At 47.8% G+C, this 24,500-nt stretch overlaps 2 protein-coding genes across 4 annotated transcripts; one reads left to right on the forward strand and one right to left on the reverse strand.

The window, feature by feature from the left end:
• Positions 1 to 4,513: 4,513 nt before the first annotated feature.
• On the reverse strand, positions 4,514 to 22,771 carry LOC307208884 (uncharacterized protein). 3 transcript variants are annotated; one of them, XM_079963912.1, is made up of 3 exons: positions 22,728 to 22,771; positions 14,132 to 14,313; positions 4,514 to 7,217 (listed from the first exon to the last, which is right to left on the reverse strand). In XM_079963912.1, exon 3 carries the CDS (start codon positions 7,205 to 7,207, stop codon positions 6,161 to 6,163), a length of 1,047 nt encoding a protein of 348 aa, XP_079820038.1. In that variant the 5' UTR covers positions 7,208 to 7,217; positions 14,132 to 14,313; positions 22,728 to 22,771; the 3' UTR covers positions 4,514 to 6,160. The 3 variants fall into 3 exon arrangements, with proteins under 3 accessions (XP_079820038.1, XP_079820037.1, XP_079820036.1); XM_079963911.1 differs by lacking the exons at positions 14,132 to 14,313; positions 22,728 to 22,771 and adding an exon at positions 10,199 to 10,746 and having other exon boundaries at positions 4,515 to 7,214; XM_079963910.1 differs by lacking the exons at positions 14,132 to 14,313; positions 22,728 to 22,771 and adding an exon at positions 10,199 to 10,746 and having other exon boundaries at positions 4,515 to 7,217.
• On the forward strand, positions 16,161 to 19,543 carry LOC307208905 (uncharacterized protein). Its single transcript, XM_079963940.1, has 2 exons — positions 16,161 to 17,265; positions 18,607 to 19,543. The coding sequence occupies exon 1, from the start codon at positions 16,257 to 16,259 to the stop codon at positions 17,238 to 17,240; it is 984 nt and encodes a 327-aa protein (XP_079820066.1). The 5' UTR covers positions 16,161 to 16,256; the 3' UTR covers positions 17,241 to 17,265; positions 18,607 to 19,543.
• Positions 22,772 to 24,500: the final 1,729 nt, after the last annotated feature.

Below are 24,500 nucleotides of genomic sequence, written 5' to 3' on the forward strand. Positions count from 1 at the left end.
TGGGAGAACGCTTCTCCTGACTTTTGTTTGGTCTGTTACAATGGATCAGGGCATCAGTCTTGCTTGCATTTGCAGTAGAAAACCAGTCCCTTTGTAGCCCTGACCCAGTTTGTGGCACACAATGCAACAACAGGCTTTCTGATTGCAGAGACTAGAAGGGTGCTTGCATTGATAAACCCTCTGGCAACCAGGAAAACCCGTTAAATCAGTTTCCTTAGGGATGAGTTTGACTCCAAACAAGCACTGCTGCTTTTGTAGGCTTCATTTAGGACACTTAGGGATTTGTAAAGTAAAGCTTGTTCCCTTCCCTGCATGCTGGAATTTGTCCCACATGTATGCAAGATGATAATCTTGAAGCCCATCTGGAAGGAATATTACAAACTCTCATATTAGCCCTTCCCGTTCTCCTCTATGTGCCAGTGTTGTGTAGTGGTTAAGAGCGGTAGTCTTGTAATTTGGTGAACCGGGTTCGCTTCCCTGCTCCTCCACATGCAGCTGCTGGGTGACCTTGGGCCAGTCACACTTCTCTGAAGTCTCTCAGCCCCACTCACCTCACAGAGTGTTTGTTGTGGGGGAGGAAGGGAAAGGAGAATGTTAGCCGCTTGGAGACTCCTTCGGGTAGTGAGAAAGCGGGATATCAAGTCCAAACTCTTCTTCCTCTTCTTCAACAAACTGCTTCCTCCTTTCCATGTGCACAGATCAAGTCTGAAATCTTACAAAAGGGAAAACTTTTCACCCATTCAGTCAGTCATCATCACTCTCATTATTAGGAGCAGCACCCGCAGGACTGAAATGCTGAGTTTTCTCTCTATGGCTGTCATCCCTAAAACTCAGAGCAACTGCCCTAGGCAGAGCTTATGAGTTTCAAGAGCACATTCCTAAGTATGGAAAGTCCTCACCCTTGCTTCCTGCATTGTCTGCATCACACACTTACAAACACATGCACTCAGGCATATACATTTGCTCTCCACTCTACCATATACCATATTTCACGTGTATAAACCGCTTTCAGGTTGTGGTTGTTGTTGTTGTTGTTGTTTAAAAAAACAACAAGCAGTATATAAATTTTAGGAAACAAAATGAATGGCATGGCAAGAGCCTTGCCAATCACATTGTAGGTAGAAATGTTGCAGTCTTTCTCTATTTCCTAGGAGTGACATAACTCCAGTGACACTTAATTTTCCTTGTAGACTAGGGTCTCTCATTTCTTTAGGCTAGGAAGGTGAATGCGTTAAGCTATTGGTTTAAATGCACCTGTGACCTTATGTTTATGCTGCACCATATTATCCAGCTGATGATTAATTTCTTTGTTGTTTTATAATAAATGGGTCTTCTCTTGGCTGCCCAAAGAAACCGCTGATGTGGTCTGAATCAACCGTTTAAACATTTTCTGAACAACCCTCAGTGTGAGTCCTGCATAAGTTTCTATCTCGTTTTTCAGGGACATGCGTGGCACAGGTTGGATCATTGATCTGTTAAGTTCGGTACTGAATTGACAGAAACCTCCCCTGGCCCTAGCCAGAAATGAAAGAGATTGGACCCTTGTATTGCCAGCATGCAAAGCAGACACTCTGCCCCTGAGCTGGGGCAGTGATGGCCACCAAGATGGAATCTACGCACCTATAAAAAAACCCTGTGAAAATGCTTTTTTAAAAAAGGTTTTGAAAAAGATAATTGAATTTTGCCTAGCTCACTGTCGCCATCTAGCATCACATTTGTATACTGCACTTTACAACACATTTAAAACATTTTGTTTGCAGCTGTGTAGATGAGTCCCAAGTTGCAGGACTTCAAGAAGGAGGGGAGAGAGAGAGAGAGAATTGGACAAGTCTATACATGGTTACTAGTCATGCCAAGGGTATCATATTAAGGTCCATAAATAGCAACACCCTAGAGGTCCTGGGCCCTAAGGAAGTTAGATTAGCCTCAACCAGGCCCAGGGCCTTTTCAACACTGGCTCCGGCCTGGTGGAACGCTCTGTCTCCTGAGACCAGGGCCCTGCGAGATCTGATTTCTTTCCGCAGGGCCTGTAAGACAGAGTTGTTCCGCCTGGCCTTTGGCTTGGAATCAACTTGAGCCCCTTCCCCTCTTTCCTTTTTCATTTCTCCTTCTGTGATGGAACTCCTATCTGGGGACTTCCCTGGCTTTTTTCTGGCCCAGTCTGGATAGTGGGCCTTGGTGAAGATTTGACATTTTCATCCCCAAAAAGTTTTTGATTTGAGTTTCTACTGAAATGAGGCTGCATTTTAATGTTGTATCTTAATCTTGTTTTTAAGTTGTATTTTAATCAATTGTTTTTATACCTGGTGTTAGCTGCCCTGAGCCTGGTCTTGGCCGGGGAGGGCAGGTATAAATAAAACTTATTATTTTATTTATAATTCATAATCTATATATAATCTATATAATATATATAGATTAGCTTCAACCAGAGCCAGGGCCCTTTCAACACTGGCTCCGGCCTGGTGGAACTCTCTGCCTCATGAGCCCAGGGCCCTGCAGGATCTGATTTCTTTCCGCAGGGCCTGTAAGACAGAGTTGTTCCGCCTGGCCTTTGGCTTGGAGCCAATTTGATTCCCTCCCTCTCTTTTTCCTTTCTCCTCCTGTGATGAGGCTGCATTTTAATATTTTAATGTTGTATTTTAATCGTTTTTAAGTTGTATTCATTCAACTTGTTTTTATTATTGCTTGTTAGCCGCCCTGAGCCTGGCCTTGGCTGGGGAGGGCGGGGTATAAATATATTTTTTTTTTAATTATTATTATCATTATCATTATTACCTCCAGCATCAGAGGCAGCAAAGCTTTGAATGCCAGCTGCTGGGGAGCAACAGCAAGAGGAGGCTACTGTGCTCATGGCCTACTTGTGGGTTTCCTGGAGGTTTCTGATTGGTCACTGCAGGAAAGAGGATGTTGCGCTAGCTGGGCTCCCAGCCTGATGGAGCAGGGCTCTTCTTATGGGCACTTCCTTTCTCACTTTCTCATGAACTGAAAAGCACAGCACAAACCTCCCACTTCAAATCTGGCAACGTTTTGTAGGTTTCATCGAGATCCAGGAATTCTCATTCCCCCAGCCAGATTATTATGAGAATCAAAGCACACTATAAAGCACTGCATTTGTTTATTGAATGATCATACAATTTATGGTTATTTGTGACCGTTGTAAATGTGGCAAGATTCACAGCTTGCATGGTTTTTTAAAACTCACATCTTCCCAAAATAATGTAAGGAGTCCAGTCACATTTATCTCCCCACAAATGAAGGAGGGAGGCATAAAAACTGAAAGGGAAAATACACATACACACACAAAACCCCACAATCCAAACTGATAACATTCCTAAACAGTGTGAATGAGAACCATCACTTTAGAGACCCTGAACATGGATATTGTATATTTTGTCCTGCTTCAGAGTGGAGTTTCATTAGTTCGTTTTTTTCTAAAATAACAGGTGCAAGAAAATATGTGCTTCAATCATTTTCATCGGTGCTCCACAGGAATGGAAACAGTTAAATGCTTTTGCACGAACTAGGGCTGCTGGTTTGTTTGTTTGTTCCATCCTTTAGCACCAGCTTAGCAGGCAGAAGTTCATCAGGTGCTGCTTTTCCAGCATGGAGATGACACAAGCTGCTTGTTTTGTCTGTGATGCATTTGTTAAAGGCACTGCAGAAAGATCATAATCATATTACTTTGACAAACATCTCTTTAATTGTTCATCTTTCACTGCTCACAGTAAGAGAAATCAACCAGTTCTCCACATAATATACTCTACATCCCCTAAGCCTCTGCAATTCCTACTGTCATCCCATCTGTAGTTGCTTCTGTGAGGTCAGGGGAAGTTACTTCAGTGTAAGTGTGATTGACATCCGGTGGCATACAGGTCCTTATCAATGCCAATGGATCAACAACAAGATGCAAAATGCCTGCCATTTCTGTCATTCACCAAAGCTTTCTGCAAGCCACTTTGTTTCCAAACCGGTGTGGTGTTGTAGTTAAGAGCGGTAGTCTCGTAATCTGGTGAACTGGGTTCGCGTCTCCGCTCCTCCACATGCAGCTGCTGGGTGACCTTGGGCCAGTCACACTTCTCTGAAGTCTCTCAGCCCCACTCACCTCACAGAGTGTTTGTTGTGGGGGGGGAAAGGAAAGGAGAATGTTAGCCGCTTTGAGACTCCTTCGGGTAGTGATAAAGCAGGATATCAAATCCAAACTCTTCTTCTCTTCTTCTTCCAGGCAAAACTCAAGATGCTGATGATAGTGTTTGCAGCCCTAAGTGGCTCAAGCCCCAAATGCCTTCTCCCCTACAGAGTCTCCTGGGTGTTAAGAACAGCAGACAGAATCACAGAATTGTAGAGCTTCAAGGGATACCAAGGGTCATCTAGTCCGGTGTTTCCCAACCTTGGGGCTCCAGCTGTTTTTGAACTACAACTCCCATAATCCCTAGCTAGCAGGACCAGTGGTCAGGGATGATGGGAAGTGTAGTCCGAAAACAGCTGGAGACTGCCAAGGAGTGTGGTGGAGTCTCCTTCTTTGGAGGTCTTTAAGCAGAGGCTTGACAACCATATGTCAGGAGTGCTCTGATGGTGTTTCCTGCTTGGCAGGGGGTTGGACTCAATGGCCCTTGTGGTCTCTTCCAACTCTATGATTCTATGATTCTATGACTCAAGGTTGGGAAACACTGATCTAGTCCAACCCCTTGCAATGCAGGAATCTCAACTAAAGCATCCCTGACAGACGGCCATGCGACCTCTGCTTAAAAACCTCCAAGGAAAGGAGAGTCCATCACCTCCTGAGGGAGACCGTTCCACTGTCAAACAGTTCTTAACTGTCAAAAAGTTGTTCCTGATGTTTAGTCCGAATCTCCTTTCTTGTAACTTACTCCCTAGAGAGGGAATTTAGAATTGCAACCCAAAGAAGGTGAGGTTAGAGAGGACGGACAGCTATACTGCTCCTGGATATAGCAAGCTGGTTTTTGATCTGGAAGAGGCGATCCCAAACTGTGGTCTGTGGACCACGAGTGATCAACACGCTTCATTCAGGTGGTCTGCAGCATGTTAAACATTTGCTGTAATTTTCAGCTGTATTTTTTTTTTATTGCGTCTCTTATTTCTAACATTGTATATTATTGCATTCAAATTGCAATTCGACAGAAGCAATGAAAATGCAACGAAAAACCATTCAGTGTTTAGCACAGCACAATTGCTACAACAGGCAGAAGAAAATCAGTAGATGGTCAACCAAGACCCTAAGCGATTTCCAGGTGGTCGGTGAGGCAGTGCAGGGACAGGTTTAGGAACCACCGATGTACAAAGACCCAGGTCCTTCAACTTCTGCCTTTGCTTGTTGTGTAGAGTTTGGCAAATCCTCCCTTCTTAGCCTTGACCGGAGAAGGGGCTTGCTAGTAACAGTCAGAGCATTTTGCACCAGGGATTGTGCAGAGCCAGTGTGGTGTAGTGGTTAAGAGCAGTGAACCCATAATCTGGTGAACCGGGTTCGCTTCCCTGCTCCTCCACATGCAGCTGCTGGGTGACCTTGGGCCAGTCACACTTCTCTGAATTCTCTCAGCCCCACTCACCTCACAGAGTGTTTGTTGTGGGGGAGGAAGGGAAAGGAGAATGTTAGCCGCTTTGAGACTCCTTCGGGTAGTGATAAAGCAGGGTATCAAATCCAAACTCCTCTTCTTCTTCTTCAAACCCAGCTTATCATGTGAAACAGTGTGATCTAGGTGCATTTGAATATCCCAGAGGAAGGAAGACTAGAATTCTCATCATGAGAGTGTCCATTTCAAGTTCACCTCCTAGGAATAAGCAAGACATTCCATGAATTCCCGAGAAGACCATTAAGAGCATCTCACGCCTTACAGTCTAAGAGGAAAACTTATAAGCCGGCAGGTCCGCAAGCACAGCTTTTCTGTAATGGATGCAGGGATACAGTTGCCCCAAAAACTCTTGTTCTGAAAGCAACAACAACCATATTCATCAAACAAGGTTAACAGCAGCAGCAGATCAAGTTCTGGGGAAATCTTGGATTCTTTTAGAGACATCCATGGTGCAGGATGGTACAACAAAGGCTACAGCAATAGATAGGGAAATGTCCACCAGCTAGACTTTCTCTTCGCCAAATGCCAGTGATGACAATGAGCCTAACTTTCCATTTCGGAACGGAAGACTTTTATTTGATAAGCACCTGCCTGGCGTTCCTCTGTCCCGTATGGATTTTCTGGTGCCTTGTAAGATGCGAATTCCGATTGAAGCTCTTCCCACATTCGTGACACTCGTAAGGTTTTTCTCCCGTGTGGATTCTCTGGTGTTTCGTTAGACAGGAGCTCTGACGGAAGCTCTTCCCGCACTCCAGGCAGGTGTACGGCTTCTCACCTGTGTGGATTCTCTGGTGCAGAATGAAGTCCGAGATCCCCCGATAGTTCTTCCCGCACACGGCGCACAGATAAGGTTTCTCCCCCGTGTGGATTCTCTTGTGGACGACCAAGTGAGAGCTCTGTGTGAAGCACTCGCCGCACTCCCGACAAATGTACGGCTTTTCCGCTGTGTGGATCCTCTGGTGCCTGATCAGGTGCGAGCTGACAAGAAAGCTCTTCTCACAGAAGGAGCACTCGTAAGGTTTCTCCCCCGTGTGAATCCGCTGGTGAGCCACAAGGTTGGAGCTGACGCTGAAGCCTTTCCCACACACGGGGCATTTGTAGGGCTTCTCGCCCGTGTGGATTCTCTGATGTGCGATAAGGGTCGAGCTCTGGGAGAAGCTTTTCCCGCACTCGGGGCAGGTGTACGGCTTCTCCCCCGCGTGGATCCTCCGGTGTTTCACGAGGGCAGAGCCGTCGCTGAAGCATTTCAGACACACACGGCAGACGTAGGGTTTTTCTCCGGTGTGGGTCCTCCGGTGCCTTATGAGAGGGGAGCAACGCTTGAAACATTTCCCGCAATCGGGGCAGTTGTAGGATTTTGCCGGCTGGGGAACCTTTTTCTTCTTCACTGCTCTCTTGCTGAGATCAAGGGCAGTTTCTTCGCGACAGGAGGACTTGCGCTTCCTCTTCTTTGGCGGGCACGCCGGCGGCAATTCAGGATTGCACTGAATCGCGCAGCCTTCCTCTCGATCAAGGCCTTGGGAAACATCGGCACCTGGTTTTTCCAGCAAAGCGTCTTGCAGAATCTCCTGCTCGGTTCTTTCCTGGAGAGATGTCTGTGCCTCGCTCTCGCTCAGCATTTTTCACCTGCTGGGAAAGAACAGATCCCCACGTCTGAGATTTTACTCCAAATCACTTGTCCTTCATCCATTTCATGCCCATGACATACCTTTGAACAGGGATGTCATTTTAGAGGGTGACCCAGGGAGCCTGAAAGTCCCGGAGGGTCTTTTGCCCCAGACCCCAAAACTACTGCCCCCCTTCCCATCTTCATTTAAACTTTTGTTTACAAGGTGTTCAGAACCACCAGAAAACACAGTGCTGTTAAGCGCCATTATCAGTTGTCCAGAGGTATCTATGCTTCTCCTGGTAGGCCCCGCAGAGGACCTTAAGGTCCACAAATGACAACATTTTGGAGGTCCCAGGTCGCAAGTGGTTAGATTGGTCTCAACTAGGGCCAGGGCCTTTTCGGTACTGGCCCCGACTTGGGCAGAACACTCTGTCACAAGAGACTAGGTCCCTGCAGGACTTGAAATCTTTCTACAGGGTCTGCAAGACAGAGCTGTTCCGCCTGGCCTTTGGTTTGGACTCAGTCTGACCATTATGTTTCCCTCCCCTTATGGTCTTGATTTATCGGCTACTTTTAAAACGAGGCTGCATTTTAAATTGTATTTTAAATTGGTTTGTTTCTTTTTCTTTTTCCCCTATTATGTTTTTACTGTGATATTATTGGTGTTAGCTGCCCTGAGCCTAGCTCTGGCTGGGGAGGGCAGGGTATAAATTATTATAAGCATACAATATACATTTTCTGCCCATTTCTGCCATGTGCTGTACCCCGAGTCCTTTTAGTGCCTAGCAATTCAACATGCTAAACAGAACCCCAGCTCTGGCTATGCCCTGCCTCCACAGTCAGAGACAGTAATGGTTCCGAAATAGCAGGAAGGGAGAGGGCTCTTCTGCTGAGGTCCTCCTTTGCAGGGTCCACAAAGGTGAATGTTAGGCCAGAGTGAACACAGGAAGCTGGGACTAGAAGGGCCACTGGCTCTCTTCTTTTGTTAACCCAGCTGTTTGTTTGTTTTTAACCCAGTAAGTGTACAAGTTCCCTCTTTTTCTTACTCTCCCTGTTAATTCTAAGGACATAGTTACAGTGCAGACATATTAGTTCCAAAGCCAATCCAGGTTCTCCCATAAGCAGATGCTACAAAACTGAGGCTGGGCGAGAGTGGAGATGGAAATCTCTTGTAGAATGTTTATAATCTTCTAAATCGTACTGTGTCGTCAATATGCACGGTGCTTCACAAAGCACAAGCAAGTAAGATCCCTGCCTGGAGGAGCCCACAATTTGAAATTCAACCTAGAGGAGACAGCAGAGAGAAAGGGAGGGAGGAGTTATAAACTGGGGAAATAGTGGCACAATGGGTCAGTGAGTCTGGCTGTTAACCAGAAGGCTGGTGGCCGCTGGGGCAGCTGTGGGCAAAACATCCCTGCTTTTCAGGGTGTTGGTCTAGATGACCCTTGGGCTCCCTTCCAACTCTACAATGCTAGATTCTAGGCATTCGTTTGCGTCATGCATATTTAGGCTCATATTTAGGCTCAGGCGTGGGTAAAGCCAAGTTCAAACCCCCAGCTCCATCACAAAGCCCAGTGGGTGACCTTGAGACAATCACGCTGTCTCAGCCTAAGTCACCTCACAGGGTTGTTGCTGAAGATAAAACGAGGAGAGAACGTAAAGTCACCTTATGCTGGGACAACTGTGACTTTAAGGAAGAATGGGAGATTTTTTTACAATTTATCTAAAAAGACAACAAAAGGAATTGGACTCCTTGGCAGGCTCTGAATAAACATACACAAACATATTGGTTGGTAACATGGTAGACAGATAATGTAAGGATATGTATAGTTTTTATAACATGCAGAGAATAATATGTGTGGAGAAATCAGACAGAGGAGCTGAGGGAAGTCTCGGGGGGGGGAGGATTTGAAGAGGAGTGGAAAAAAGGGGGGAAATAATGAATATGATATGTTTTGATAATTTGTTATGTGGAAATTATTAATAGAAATAAATAAATAAAGTCATGCTGAATGAGACCGTCTAGCTCCATAAAGCTCATTAGTGTTTACTCTGACTGGCAGTGATTCTCCAGAGTTCCAGACCTTCCTGCAGATGTCAGTGGCTGAACCTGGCTGGGGACCTTCTACCTGAAAAGCAGGTGTTTTGCCCACTGAGTGACAGCCCTTTCTCACATAGAGCTCCTTGGAAGAAAGGGAGGCTAGAACTATGTGACAAACAAGGGAAGTGTCCCAATATCTCATCTGGGATGGCTCAGCCTGGATAGCTCAGTTGGCCAGAGCCTGGTGCTGTTAGCGCCAAGGTTGCAGGTTCTATCCCCATATGGGACAGCTGCTTATTGCAGGGGGGTTGGACTAGATGATCCTCGGGTCCCTTCCAACTCTATGGCTTTTCTCACACTGCCAGGAAGGCAAGCCGCACCTGGCCAAACTCCCTTTCCTTCTCTCCATCTGTTCACCCTACAAAGGGTGGGGATCTCTAGGCGGAAAGAGAGAAGGGGGCTCGTGCGCCTTTAACAGCAGCGCGGAAAAGGCAATTGCAGCAGCTGTAGCAATGTCATCTGCTGACATTACCTCCGCTACACAACTATTAAAGGTACAGGAGCCCCTTTCCTGCGTCTCCTCGCCCCCGAGATCCCTGCCCTGAAGCGACCTACTCGCACCCACGGACTGGCACCCACCGTTCGATTCCTCCTTTTGTCCATTCATTCCCCTGCACAAGTGGTGCAGCGAGCGGTCTGGGGACGTCTGATGCTGCAAGAAGTACGGGAGCGAGCGGCGGAGATGCTCGATCCCTTGACTGGAAGACCATCGCGACGAGACCCCCACCTCCCACCCCCACCAGGCTGCAGCGCGTACCCCAAAGAATCACAAGCCCAGCCTGCCCGGGATCCCACGCCTCCCTCCCTCCCCCTCTCCTCGAGTGCCGGGAGATGCCCGCCCCGTCGCACCCCCCACCCCCGCAGGAGTGCAAAAGAAGAAGAAAAGCGCTTTCCCCTTGCCTTGGGTGGGGGTGGGACCCTCGCCAAGTCTCCCTCTTCTCCTGCCGCATTTACCGCGGACGTCGCTCCAGCTGCTCAGGGGTTAAAGAGCCGCAGATCCCCCCCGCGGGGATGTGGGAGGAAGGAGCAGAGAGAGAGAGCCAGTTTCCCGATCTCCCTCGGGCTCTGGTAAAGCCAGGGATGCAAGGTGGGGGGAGCAGATGAGGAGCCAAGGGGTCTTTTTTAGGTCTTGTTTTGGGCCCTCTCCAAAAGCGGCCCCAGCGCTGGCTGAGCGCACCCGACCGTGCGCCTTGCGCGCAAAGCTCCCCAGCAGCGCCTCGGGAGCCCAGCGGCCTCGATCCGCTCCTCGCCCCCTCTCTCGCCCCCGCGTCGTCCGCTCCCGCAGCGGCTCCTCCCACTCGGGCGCTGGGCTCCAGCCCCTTCCTGCCGGCTGTCCATTCCCGATTGCAACCCGACCAAGCTCCGAGCCGGGAGAAAGAGGAGGAGGAGGAGGAGGAGAGCTTGGCGCGCGCCCCGAAGACGGGGCACCAACTTTGGGCGCACGTGCGCCTTTAAGAAAACCAACCCCGCTGCCCCCCCCCCCCGCTTGCATTAATGCACAAAGCCAGGATCTCTGCCCCCCCCCCGGCAAATGACGCAGCAAGCCGTGTAGGAACAGCTTTACACGTTGGGATAATTTTCTCGGTGTGTGGGAGAGAGTACGGCTCGGCAAGAAAGTTGCAGCCGCATGAGTGCCTTTTGGTCATTCAGTCTAAAGAGACCAGATCTCTGGACATGAACACAGGCTGATAGACAATAATAAAAATAATATAATAATAATAAAAAATTTATATCCTGCCCTCCCCAGCGGAAGCCGGGCTCAGAGCTGCTAACAACAATAAAAGTAACACAATTTATATAAAATCACAATTAATTGAAATGCATTCTAAAATCATTTCATTCTAAAATCAATTCAGAATGAAATTAATGGCAGCCATTGGGCTAGAGTTCTGTGAGGATGGCCAAAGGAGCCAGGCTGTGCCCTGGCCAAAGGCCTGGTGGAACAGCTCTGTCTTGCAGGCCCTGTGGAGAGATGTCAAGTCCCGCAGGGCCCTAGTCTCTTGTGACAGAGCGTTCCACCAGATCGGAGCCACAGCCGAAAAAGCCCTGGTTCTGGTTGAGGCCAGCCTAACCTCTCTGTGGCCCGGTTTTTGTTTGAAGACCGTAAGGTCCTCCGTGGGACATACCAGGAGAGGCGGTCCCGTATGTACCAGGGTCCTAGGCCGTATAGGGCTTTAAAGGTTAAAACCAGCACCTTAAACCTGATCCTGTACTCCACCGGGAGGCAGTGCAGCTGGTATAACACTGGGTGAATGTGATCCCACGGCGGGGACCCCATAAAAAGTCTCACTACAGCATTCTGCACCCGCTGGAGTTTGTGGGTCAGTCTCAAGGGCAGCCCCACATCAGACAAGCATTGTTTGTGGGGATGTGTGCTCTGTTCTTCTTGGTAATATTAATGTCCTATCTTTCCCCCAGACTGGGTTAACATGGATAAAATACAAACAACCAAAAAGCAATTAAAAAAAGGTAAAGGTACCCCTGCCCGTACGGGCCAGTCTTGACAGACTCTGGGGTTGTGCGCCCATCTCACTTAAGAGGCCAGGGGCCAGCGCTGTCCGGAGACACTTCCGGGTCACGTGGCCAGCGTGACATCGCTGCTCTGGCGAGCCAGAGCCGCACACGGAAACGCCGTTTACCTTCCCGCTGGTAAGCGGTCCCTATTTATCTACTTGAACCCGGAGGTGCTTTCGAACTGCTAGGTTGGCAGGCGCTGGGACCGAGCAGCGGGAGTGCACCCCGCCGCAGGGATTCGAACCGCCGACCTTTCGATCAGCAAGCCCTAGGCGCTGAGGCTTTAACCCACAGTGCCACCTGCGTCCCTAAATTAGAATTGTATAATTGGGAGGGACCCTGAGGGTCATCTAGTCCAACCTCCTGGAATGTAGGAATCTCAACTGGAGCATCCATGACAGATGGCCATCCAACCTCTGCTTAAAACCCCCCAAGGAAGGAGAGTCCACCACCTCCAGAGAGAGACCAGAAAGTTATTCCATAATGTTTAACCAGAATCTCCCTTCTTGTAAGCAACTCTGTGGAAAGGCAGATAATGAAAACAGTGTGGTTTTTCCTTTAAAAGCTATCAGTTCCCAAAGGCCTGTTGGAACAAAGCAGTCTGCGCCTGCCAGTGGAAGAACAAAGAGGGAGCCAGTCTAGTTTCTTGAGGGAAGGAGTTCCAAAGCCTGGGAGCAGCCACCGAGAAGGCTCTGTCCAGCGTCCCCCCACCCCCCACACCCAGCGTGTCTGTGAGGGTGATGGGCCTCCCCTCCCTGCAGACTTCAGAGATTGAGCAGCTTTGTATGGGAGAATATGGTATTTCATGCAGCCTGGGCCTGCCCTATGCCTTCTAGCCTTGGATTTCCTGTTCTGGAGCAAGGAGTTGGCATAGAGGTTGTACAAGACCTAGTGTATCTGAAGAAGTGTGCATGCACACGGAAACTCATACCAATAACTAACTTAGTTGGTCTCTAAGGTGCTACTGGAAGGATTTTTTAATTTTTTAATTTAATTTAATTTAATTTGTTTCATTAAGAGCCACTTCCAGTTTGATAATGTGTGGTGTCTGTTCTTTGGGGGCAAGAGTTTCCATATCTCAGAATATAGGGTTTCTTTCTTTCTTTCTTTCTTTCTTTCTTTCTTTCTTTCTTTCTTTCTTTCTCTCTCTCTCTCTTTCTTTCTTTCTTTCTTTCTCTTTCTTACTGCCCTGCAACCAAATGTATCCAAGGGGCATGTACGAAAAACAAGAACAATAAAAGAAATTGGTAGAGAAAGCTGTGACAGCTCAGTCAGTAGAGCATGAGACACTTAATCTCAGGGTCGTGGGTTCGAGATGCACATTGGACAAAAGATTCATTGCAAAATGTTGAGACTAAATGACCCTCTTGGTCCCTTCCAAGTCTACAATTCTGTGATTCAGTGATGGGGGGGGGGAGGGAATATGTGCAAGGGTTTCTCCTCCCCTATGTCCCAGTCAGGATGTTAAGATTTGCATAAGGGATTTCCCCCTGGGTATATGGGTGTACATTCTTATATATGGCTAGTGAAGTTTTTCCTGGCATGAGAGAAAGTGATGGGAGAAGGGACTTTACTTGTTTGGTGTTGCAGCCCTGCGCCCACTTACCTGGGAGTAAGCCCCACTGAACTTGGTGGGACTTACTTCTGAGTAAGTAATACATGGGATTGCACTGTACATCCTGCATATCTTAAATATTTCAAAGGGGGGGGCTAATTTTAACAGGTGACAACTCCTAACCTATTGCAGGTACCATTAAGCAGGCATCTCTAACTCCATAAAAACCCTCTGTCGAGTCTCCCCACAGTTTTTCATCTGTCCCCCCCCCAAAAAAAAATTGGCTTTATTCTTACTCTCGCCCTTCTTTTAAAAATTTTCTTTCATGCTCCTGTGTAAAAGTAAAAAAATGGAAATCTCCCACCCTGCTTAAAATATTGATTTATTTTATTTTCTTAGAACCTTGCATTTGTATCCTCTGCATACACACACTGAGAGGGGGCTTTTCTCCAGGGATTTGAACCCCCACCCCCATCAACAATCAATCCATTATACTTTGCGCTCTTTCATTTCTCTTTCATTTCTGTCACTTTACTTTAAGAAATTTCTGCAGAACTGACCCAGCTAATGGAAAAGCCTTCCTGCGAGGTAAATCCTTCACCACCACCTGCTAGCACACAACCCCACCTTAGAAGGTCTATAAAACTCACCCAGTCCCACTTTTAGGTCTCTTCTAGAAGACCCTGACCTAGAAGAGAAGGCAACAAAAAACAGTAGTGCCTACAGAGGGAAAAATCTGACTTAGGTGAGTGAGATATTATTACCTGCTCCTTATTTGAGAGCCTCTGAAAGGAGGTGCTGTTTTCTAACTTTGCCTATTGTTGCTGATACTCTGTTTCTGATTAATTGTTCCTTCTGCACGTTTCCCTAAGGAACCAAAAGACAAACTGGGAGCTTCTCTGCTTGCTTTAAACCGTTTTGAATATTGCGTTTTAACTGTTGTGACCTGTGAAGGACAGGTGATAAAAAATAGTAGCTTATATTAAGGCTTTCTCCTCTGTGTTCTGTGTCCCACGACTGCTTCATTCTGAAGGCACTGCGATATGGGGTTCCCATCCCCCTCTGTTCCTACACTCTACGTTTTTTATCATAAAGACCTTGACTTTTCTGCCTTAGGAATGCAGGAAGTTATTTTCCACTGAGTCAGATCCCTGGTCTATCTGCAGCTCGTTGTGGCCCATGGTAGCAGCTCCTATCCAGGATTTCAGACAGGGCTCTCTCCCTTAGTCCTACCTGGAGGTGCTGGGAGTTGAAACTGGAATATTCTGCATGTGAAAAAAAGCACAGATGCCGTCCACTGAATTATGGCCCATCCCTTGAAAGCAGGGGAGGGTAACTTTTTTTGAAGGTTGGGGCAATATTAGCAGAAGGGGAAGCGATAGTGAGGAACATATGCCAGTAGTGCAGAGGGACACTCCTTTTCTCTTTTTCTCCTTATCCATTCATTATTTGTAACACACGCCCAAAGCTTATTCCCCTGCCCATCTATTCTTGCATGCTAAATAACCCCCCCCCCCATATACTCTTCATTCATAATTTCATTCATTCTCGTTCACCGTTTTCCAAACCGCCTCTTTATTCAGCTTGCAAACTGATTTGTTTACACAACGTTTGTGGGGAGGTTTGATAGCTTGCTTTCCAGAGCATTTTCCTATTGCTTTCCCTATTGCAAAAAAAAGTTCAGTTTTGAAAGGAAGCGGCTTGGTTGCGCAAGAGCGCCAAATCAGCTCCAGTTGCCAGTCATCCAAGGTTGGTCTTAAAGGGCTAGCGGCCTCCCGCACGAGAAAGTGACTGCTCTCTGCTCCTCACTTGGCCCCTGCTCAGGTGGGGAGAGCAACACGGTCTGCTCATCAGCAGAGAAGCGCTGGTAGTAGATGGGGCTTGGGGGTGCTCAGGGCAAAGGGAATATTTCCCATTCTGGTTCAAAGGGGGCTCCTGTGCTTTTAGCAGATTGGCCTCCATAGCAGAAATGCTTCTTGCAATCCACAGAGAGGGAGGGTGTTGTTATGCTTCGATCCTGCTTGCAGATTTTCCTTAGGCATCTGGTTGGCCGTTTTGAGAAAAGGATGCTGGAATAGATGAGCCAAAGGCCTGATTGAGCAGGGATCTTAAGTTATTGGGAAACATGCAAAGTGCTTGTTTCCAACAGACAATGCCTTGCCCCCAACTCTAGTTAAATGGGGAGCCTAGATAAAAGGGGAAGAGGTGTATAGGTTGGCATGTGCACTTTTAGGAACTGGAGTCCAGGGAACTTATGGAAAGAGATCTATTGGCTTCTTAAAGAGTTTCTCTTGCCCATCGCTTCTAATAAACTCCACAACATTGTCGGAGAGAGAGGTTTGAGAGATTCTTACTCTCTCGTAGTGGAATTAGCACAGTGGTGATTGCTCCAAACACATTAAAACTCGTTTAGATTTTTATCACCCTCACCCACCTTTAAACAAACGTTCCCCACAAAAATACTGAGGCTAGAATAAATCACAGACACTCAACTTTGGAAACAAGTGAAGATTTTACTCAGTCCCACAAGTTACAGCAAACAAGTATCCACACATGGGATGAACATTAAAAGCTTCCCTGAACAGGGCTGCCTTCAGATGTCTTCTAAAAGTCTGGTGGTAGTTCTTCTCTTTAACATCTGGTGGGAGGGCGTTCCACAGGGCGGGTGCCACTACCGAGAAGGCCTTCTGCCTGGTTCCCTGTAACTTGGATTATCGCAGTGAGGGAACCGCCAGAAAGCCCTTGGCGTTGGACCCCAGCGTCCGGGCAGAACGATGGGGGTAGAGACACTCCTTCAGGTATACTGGACCAAGGCTGTATAGGGCAGTATATAAATTCAAATAATAATAATAACAAACTTCCCATCCTTCCCTATAATTTCAGTGAACAATGGAGCCCCCTAGCAATGAAGCCAGAGGGCAGCCCAGCATCAAGGTAGAGACGGAGGCCACCATTCTTTCCACAGCCCAGCCAGCCCAGAAGAGCTACCAGTGCCTGGAATGTGGCAAGAGCTTCCGCCGAGGCCCGAGCCTCTTGACTCACCAGAGAATCCACACGGGCGAGAGGCCCTTCCAGTGCCTGAACTGCGGGAAGCGCTTCACTCAGCAGTCGAGCCTCACCATTCACCTGAGAATCCACACAGGGGAGACCCCTTACCACTGCCCTCAGTGCGGGAGGTGCTTCCGCCAGAGTTCGAACCTCCTCAAACACCAGCAGCTCCACGCCGGGTTGAGGCCCCACCTGTGCTCGGAGTGCGGGAAATGCTTTGCCCAGCGCTCCAACCTCCTCATTCACCAGAGAATCCACACCGGCGAGATGCCTTTCCTGTGCTCCGAGTGCGGGCAAACCTTCAGGCAGCACCGCAGCCTGCTCATCCACCAGAGGAACCACCAGGCCGGCGGCGCGGCCTGGGGCTACGAGTGCCCCGAGTGCGGGAAGAGCTTTGCGCAGAGCTCCGACCTAGTGAAGCACCTGCGAGTCCACACCGGGGAGATGCCCTACACCTGCCTCCACTGTGGGAAGAACTTCCGGTACGTCTCGAACCTCAACAGGCACCGGAGGACGCACACCGGGGAAAAGCCTCACGCCTGCCGTCAGTGTGGCGAGTGCTTCAGCCACCTGTCCAGCCGCAACACGCACGAGAGGACCCACACCGGCGAGAGGCCGTACGGCTGCGCCGAGTGCAGCAAGAAGTTCATTTCCAGCTCCAAGCTGGCCCGGCACCGGAGGATCCATTCCAAGAAGCCGCCTTTCCTCTGCAATGAGTGCAACAAAGGGTTCTTCCACCGTCCCGCCCTCAAGAGACATCTGCACCTCCACAAACCAGGTGTTCCGAAAGGAAAGGGGAGTAACGGAACAAGGAGACTTTGCTAGGCCGAGCTGAATGCCCCCAACCCAGGTAACTTGGTGTGTGTGTGTGTGTGTGTGTGTGTGTGTGTGTGTGTGTGTTTATACTACAAGCAGGGGGGGTTTTTTGGTGGGAACTCACCAGAACTCAGTTCCGGCCCCTCTCAGGTGGGCGCCATAATAATTATAGTAGTAATAATAATAATAATAATAATAATAAATTATATCCCGCCCATCTGGCTGGGTTTCCCCAGCCACTCTGGGCAGCTCCCAATAGAATATTAAAAACATCAAACATTAAAAACTTCCCTAAACAGGGCTGCCTTCAGGTGTCTTCTAAAAGTCAGATACCGTGGTACCTCGGCTTAAGTACTTAATTCGTTCCAGAGGTCCGTTCTTAACCTGAAACTGTTCTTAACCTGAAGTACCACTTTAGCTAATGGGGCCTCCTGCTGCCGCCGCGCTGCTAGAGCACAATTTCTGTTCTCATCCTGAAGCAAAGTTCTTAACCCGAGGTACTATTTCTGGGTTAGTGGAGTCTGTAGCCTGAAGCGTCTGTAACCCGAGGTACCACTGTAGTTGTTTATTTCCTTGACATCTGAGGGGTGGGCGTTCCACAGGGCGGGTGCCACCATCGAGAAGGCCCTGTAATCTCACTTCTTGCAGGGAGGGAACCGCCAGAAAGCCCTTGGTGCTGAACGATGGGGGTGGAGACGCTCCTTCAGGTATACAGGCTGAGGCCATTTAGGGCTTTAAAGGCCAACATCAGCACCCTGAATTGTGCTTGGAAACGTACTGGGAGCCAGTGTAGCTTAATGCTTCCTTGATAGAAAAGATGTGATCCAGAGGGTGGGGTTGCATCAGATTTGCCCAAACTTCTTTTTCTCATTTGTCACGTGTACCAGCCGACTCTGCATTAGCAAGAGCAAAAGCTACAGGAGCATTGCCATTGTTGGCAATGTTGAGAATAGTTGCTTGGAACCCCAACTTTTTGTTCTACTTGGCAACTTTCCCACCTGATTATTATCAATCGGGCCCCAAACCCATAATCTGAATCTGCTCTTCCTCTAGTTTAAAGAGGTACCCAGTGTGGTACCCTGTTGAAATGTTGTTGGGCTACATCACCCCTGATCATTGGCCACAGCCAATTGGCCACAATCATTGGCCACAGCTGGGGTTGATGGGAGTCGTAGTCCACATTTCAACACCATGTTGGCTGCTCCTGCTCTGGTCTGTCCTTGGCATCGGTACTGGGTTGGTTTTGTAAACAGAAGTTCCACCATCTTCATGGGTTGTTTGTGAGGTTCTGGAGGCATCTAAGCCGCTGTTCCAAAATGGAATGCTCAGCTAGAAAGATCCCACTATGCAACTGTTGCTCTTCATCTCTCAACAGAGTCACTGAAGAATTGTCAGAGAGAGTCTTTGTGGAGACCCCGAAGTCGTTCTGGATTCTGCAGGTCTTCAGAGTCCCACTTGCAGTTTCTTTCAGCGCTTTCTCGCTTGCAAAATAAACACACACCTGCCTCCTCCAGGTAGGAACTTGATGAGTTATTGAGGTCTATCCAGAATCCCTTTTTCAAGTTAATTCTTGGCATGTACTATTGCTGAGGGTGATTGGATACAAAGCAGCTTCAAAGAGTTGGTGAATCAGGAATGGAAGCTTATCACGCAGGGCTGAGAACCACCAGCCTACTAAAATTCATTTCTCCTGTCCAACAGGCAAAAATACAGACTTTCACTCCTCCTTTAATGCTGCTTACCCTGTGGTTGTTTGACCTGACTTGACCTGACAGGTTGTAGTTGAATAAAGGGGACTATGGCATGGCTATAATCACTTGGTCTCAATGCCTCCCATGTAAGTGGGATGCATTTTGGTGGCATTAAGTTTCTGGTAATGTGTTTAGGATGTGGAACACATGTTTTCTACAACCTGTATAAGGAAGACCAGCAAGAACAAATTCTGGAGAGAGGTAATAGGATCTCTGTCTCACAGGCACAAACACCCGCTGCTGACTCCCTTGTCTCTGTATGAGTTTCCTCACTACAATAAATGTTGAGTCACACAAAACACTGTTTGCTTCCTTCTTGGTTAGCGGGTGTAGCCAGTGTGGTGTAGTGGTTAAGAGCGATAGACTCGTAATCTGGTGAATCCGGTTCGCTTCCCCGCTCGTCCACATGCAGCTGCTGGGTGACCTTGGGCTAGTCACACTTCTCTGAAGTCTCTCAGCCTCACTCACCTCGCAGAGTGTTTGTTGTGGGGGAGGAAGGGAAAGGAGAATGTTAGCCGCTTGGAGACTCCTTAGGGTAGTGATAAAGCGGGATATCAAATCCAAACTGTCAGAGCTACCTCCAGGTCCCAGCTCACAGAGGACCAACGCTAGGCTGTAGTTATGTACAAAAGTCTTTATTGAGGTTCAGTTTCCATTTTAAAGCTGCAGCGTGCAGCTCTACGTCTCGACCTTAGACCGGCGAAGTCCCGTCTGAGTCTCCTCCCCTTCCACACCAGTTTAAGACTCTCGCCTTGCTCCACCTCTTCCTAAGTTCCTTTCTCCTCTGGGCCCTCCTGCCCGCTAGGGTTTCATCCTTCCTGGACTCCTCTGACGCTGACCCTGATGATTCTTGCCCCTCCTTCCGGCGGGCTTTAGGACCTGGTCCCCTATCCGGGCTACCTTCTGTGCCGCTCGCCTGTACATTTGAACTTGGCGCGCGCGCCCAGCCTGCAACTTTCCTCTTGACCGTTAACTCGCTCTCCGATGGAGGCGTGGCCAACCCTGACTCATCTTCTCTCGCTGGTGGTGCATATGTGGGCTCTGATACCTGGGACTCCTCCCCCCCACTACGCTCTGGTGGGGAAGCTGGTCCTGATTTCCAACTGCTGCTCTGGGAGTCCCCGCTGGCCCCTTGCTTCTGGGGTGTCCCCCTTGGGTCCCCCCTTGCCCTGCCCATCGGCGCCCCCTTCTGTGAATCTTCCGAGAGGAGAGAGGCTCATGGAATCTCTCGGGCTGCTGTCATCTTCTCCTACGCTGCCCTCGGATTGCTCCCCCTCGCTCTCCATCTCCTCTCCTCCCTGCGCTCCCGCTGAGTCCCTGACACAAACTCTTCTTTTTCTTCTAAGAAATGCAAGAGCTGTTCGACGGTGGACTCCTTCAGGACGTTGTGGACTCTCCTTCCCGGGAGGATTTCAAACCAGAGGTTGAATGGCCATCTGTCTTGCATGATCAAGTTGAGCTGCCTGCATTGCAGGGGGTTGGGCTAGATGACATTTGGAGTCCCTTCCAGCTGTACAATTCTACGATTGGACAAGGTAATGTAGGAAAGGAACCCAAAGGGTCATCGAATCCAACCACCGGCAAAGCAGGAATCTCAACCAAAGCAAAGACAAATCTTTATTAATTTATTAATTTCTACAAATTAGGGTGGTAACTCTCTCCTGCCTTCTCCTCCCCCCCCATTTTTTTTAAACAATACAATCCAGAGTGAAACGTGGACGATAACGAAGCCCCTGCAAAAGTGAGAAGGGACAATGGTGACAGATTTTTTTAAAACAATTAAAAAAAAAATTTCCTTCCAGTAGCACCTTGAAGACCAACTAAGTTAGTTCTTGGTATGAGCTTTCGTGTGCATGCACACTTCTTCAGATACCTGACTGACCGAACCCAAAGGGTGCTCATCAATGGTTCCTCTTCATCCTGGAGAAGAGTGATTAGTGGGGTGCCACAGGGTTCTGTCTTGGGCCCGGTCTTATTCAACATCTTTATCAACGACTTGGATGATGGACTCAAGGGCATCCTGATCAAATTTGCAGATGACACCAAACTGGGAGGGGTGGCTAACACCCCACAGGACAAGATCACACTTCAAAACGACCTTGACAGATTAGAGAAGTGGGCCAAAACAAACAAGATGAATTTTAACAGGGAGAAATGTAAAGTATTGCACTTGGGCAAAAAAAATGAGAGGCACAAATACAAGATGGGTGACACCTGGCTTGAGAGCAGTACATGTGAAAAGGATCTAGGAGTCTTGGTTGACCACAAACTTGACATGAGCCAACAGTGTGACGCGGCAGCTAAAAAAGCCAATGCAATTCTGGGCTGCATCAATAGGAGTATTGCATCTAGATCAAGGGAAGTAATAGTGCCACTGTATTCTGCTCTGGTCAGACCTCACCTGGACTACTGTGTCCAGTTCTGGGCACCACAGTTCAAGAAGGACACTGACAAACTGGAATGTGTCCAGAGGAGGGCAACCAAAATGGTCAAAGGCCTGGAAACGATGCCTTATGAGGAACGGCTAAGGGAGCTGGGCATGTTTAGCCTGGAGAAGAGGAGGTTAAGGGGTGATATGATAGCCATGTTCAAATATATAAAAGGATGTAATGCAACAACAGCAGCAAGGATACTCGTTGCCAAGCATTGGAAAACTCAAGATCTACCCACCCTGGAAGAATGGCAGATGCAACTGATAGACTATATGGAACTGGCCGAGATGACGGGCAGAATCCGAGACCTGGGAGAAGAGACGGTGGAAGAAGACTGGAAAAAATTTAAGATTTATTTGCAAAAATATTGTAAACTGTATGAATGTTAAGCAGGATGCTTGATCATAAACAATTTGGCACCATTGAAACAGACGAAGTGAATTATGAAGATAAGTTAAATTCATGAAAAAAATCAATTTTTAGATAATTATTAGGCTAAGTTTAAATGTTTTAAAGAGTGAAATGAATATATCTAAAATTTAAGATATAACATTGGAAAATTAGATTGTAAGGTGGGGACAAGGTGATAAATTGCTGGTTTAATTTTTACAAATTTGAAACGCAGGAGCGGGAGATGCGAGGAAGTCCAAAGGGGACAAGAAAATATGTTATAAAATGTGATATTTCTGTATGTTTTGTTTTGTGTGTTGTAACTAAAAAACCCTTAATAAATATTATTAAAAAACAACAACAAATATATAAAAGGATGTCACATAGAGGAGGGAGAAAGGTTGTTTTCTGCTGCTCCAGAGAAGCGGACACGGAGCAATGGCTCCAAACTACAAGAAAGAAGATTCCACCTAAACATTAGGAAGAACTTCCTGACAGTAAGAGCTGTTCGACAGTGGAATTTGCTGCCAAGGAGTGTGGTGGAGTCTCCTTCTTTGGAGGTCTTTAAGCAGAGGCTTGACAACCATATGTCAGGAGTGCTCTGATGGTGTTTCCTGCTTGGCAGGGGGTTGGACTCGGTGGCCCTTGTGGTCTCTTCCAACTCTATGATTCTATGATTCTAACTTAGTTGGTCTTTAAGGTGCTACTGGAAGGAATTTTTTTATTTTGTTTTGACTATGGCAGACCAACACGGCTACCTATCTGTAACTTGATTTTTTTAAACAATACATAAGTCCAGGTGGGGCGAAAGATCCGCACGTGCTAATTTTTGTGCCTATAGTGCAATCTGTTAAGGGTGCCGGAGCTCGAATGCCCACAGATCTCCAAGATCCCCAATAGCACTTTTACCTTCCTTTACTCACCCGCCAGCTGTAACGTGGGGAAACCGGAAAGACCCGCAAGCTGTGCACAGAACACAGCAGGTCCTGGCGTGTCTGTCACCCGAGCATGTTCAGTAGATTCGTGGAAGCCGTGCTGAAGCTTCCGCCCTCACTTCGGCAACCAGGACGCTGCTTCCTGGTGTTCGCGCAATTAACCCTCCGGCCGCTGGGCCGAAATAGGAATAGATGAGCTTCGAGCTATGTGATCACATATTTATTGCACTCGTATTTAACTAGCCCGATCCACTCTAGAGTATTAGCGGTACACGCGAATCAAAGACATTATGTGCATTGGGAAAATCATGAGATTTAAAATCTTGGGGTTCATCCTCAGTTTCCCAAACCCCCAAATAGGTCAAAATCATACAGATTTTGGTTTCAGCATACCTAACCTGTACTAAAGAAAAAAATGGTTCCGAATGTAAGCCACTTTGAGAGCATTTCTGGCTGAAGAGAGGGGTACAAATGCTCTTTATAAAATTTTTTTCTGCTATTAAATGTCCATATTACCCAGTTTTCCAGAAATACATTTGTACTTATGTACTCCTGCCTGAAAATCTGGGGAGCTGCTGCCAGTCCGTGTTGACAGTATTGGGGTCGACGGACCAACGGTCTGCCTCTTTACAGGGCAGCTTCCGATGTGGAAGGGGCACGACTCTTTCCAGGGTGTGTGAGGCGCTTGCTCCGGTTCAGCAGAAGCCCTTCCTCTTGGGAAAAGAGGAAACCGAAGCTCCCCTTTGCAGTGGATCCATATCCATCTCAGAGGGAATGGCTTCTACTGCATAGATCAGGTCTCTCAGCCGATTGCTACAATGCACTCTGCATGGGTCCGTCTTTGAGGACCCATTTGGAGACTTAAATCAGTTCAGAATATGGTCTGCTACCCTGAGAGCTCAGTTAACCGGGGGGGGGGGGGCGGCCCTCACAGTTTCAGGAATGTAACCCCTATATTGTACCATCTCATTCCCGGGTCCAGTGCAAGGTATGCTTTTGACTTTCACAATGCAGTTCTCCCGAGTTTTTGCTTTGTGTAGTTAGACTGACTCTTAGGTTTGTTACCGGAAAAAATCCGAGGGCTCCCTTGGACAAAAAGTAAAGACACCAACCAGAGTAAATTGGAGCAAATCAGCAGCCTGTAGGCTTGGCCTTTATTGAACTGTTGCAACAGGGTGTTCCCCTCACTTGCAGGTGAGAGAAAAGACACAGAAAAATGGTGTGCAAGACCTTATAAAAACTTTTGAAATTCCCCTCCTCTAGGTCAAGCCCACCCCCAGAAACATCATGCATACATTACAGAAAGGAGGGGTTGAGGGAGGAGTTGCAGTGGTAACCTGAGTGTCCTGTCACATGGCTGGTTCCCTTCTCTCCCCCTCCCCATGAGTTACTTCCAGGAGACAAAGGGGAGTTTGCAGTTTCCTGCCCCCTGAGGGAAGATCTGATCAGTGTCCTTTGTTTCAGTCCATGCTGAATCCACTCCCATATGCAAGTTCTTTGTGATCTTGATTGTCTTCTGTCTAGGACCATCAGGGTTGGCATAGCAACTGGGCAGGGCTCCTGTGGATGTGCTGGGATGGTGAAGGGATTATGGCTGCCCTGTATCAAACCTTCCCCATTTTGTAGTCCTTCCTTCATGGAGAAAAATAAAAGTGGAACAGTGCAAAACCGATGTATGGTTGATTTTCTATGAATTTATAACAGAAGCATAGCGTATGTAGTGTATGAGTGTGAGTGTGTGTGAAGTTTGTACAAACTGAA

The sequence above is a fragment of the Podarcis cretensis genome (genome assembly GCF_951804945.1).
Source record: "Podarcis cretensis genome assembly, chromosome: 2".
Taxonomy (NCBI): Eukaryota; Metazoa; Chordata; class Lepidosauria; order Squamata; family Lacertidae; genus Podarcis; species Podarcis cretensis.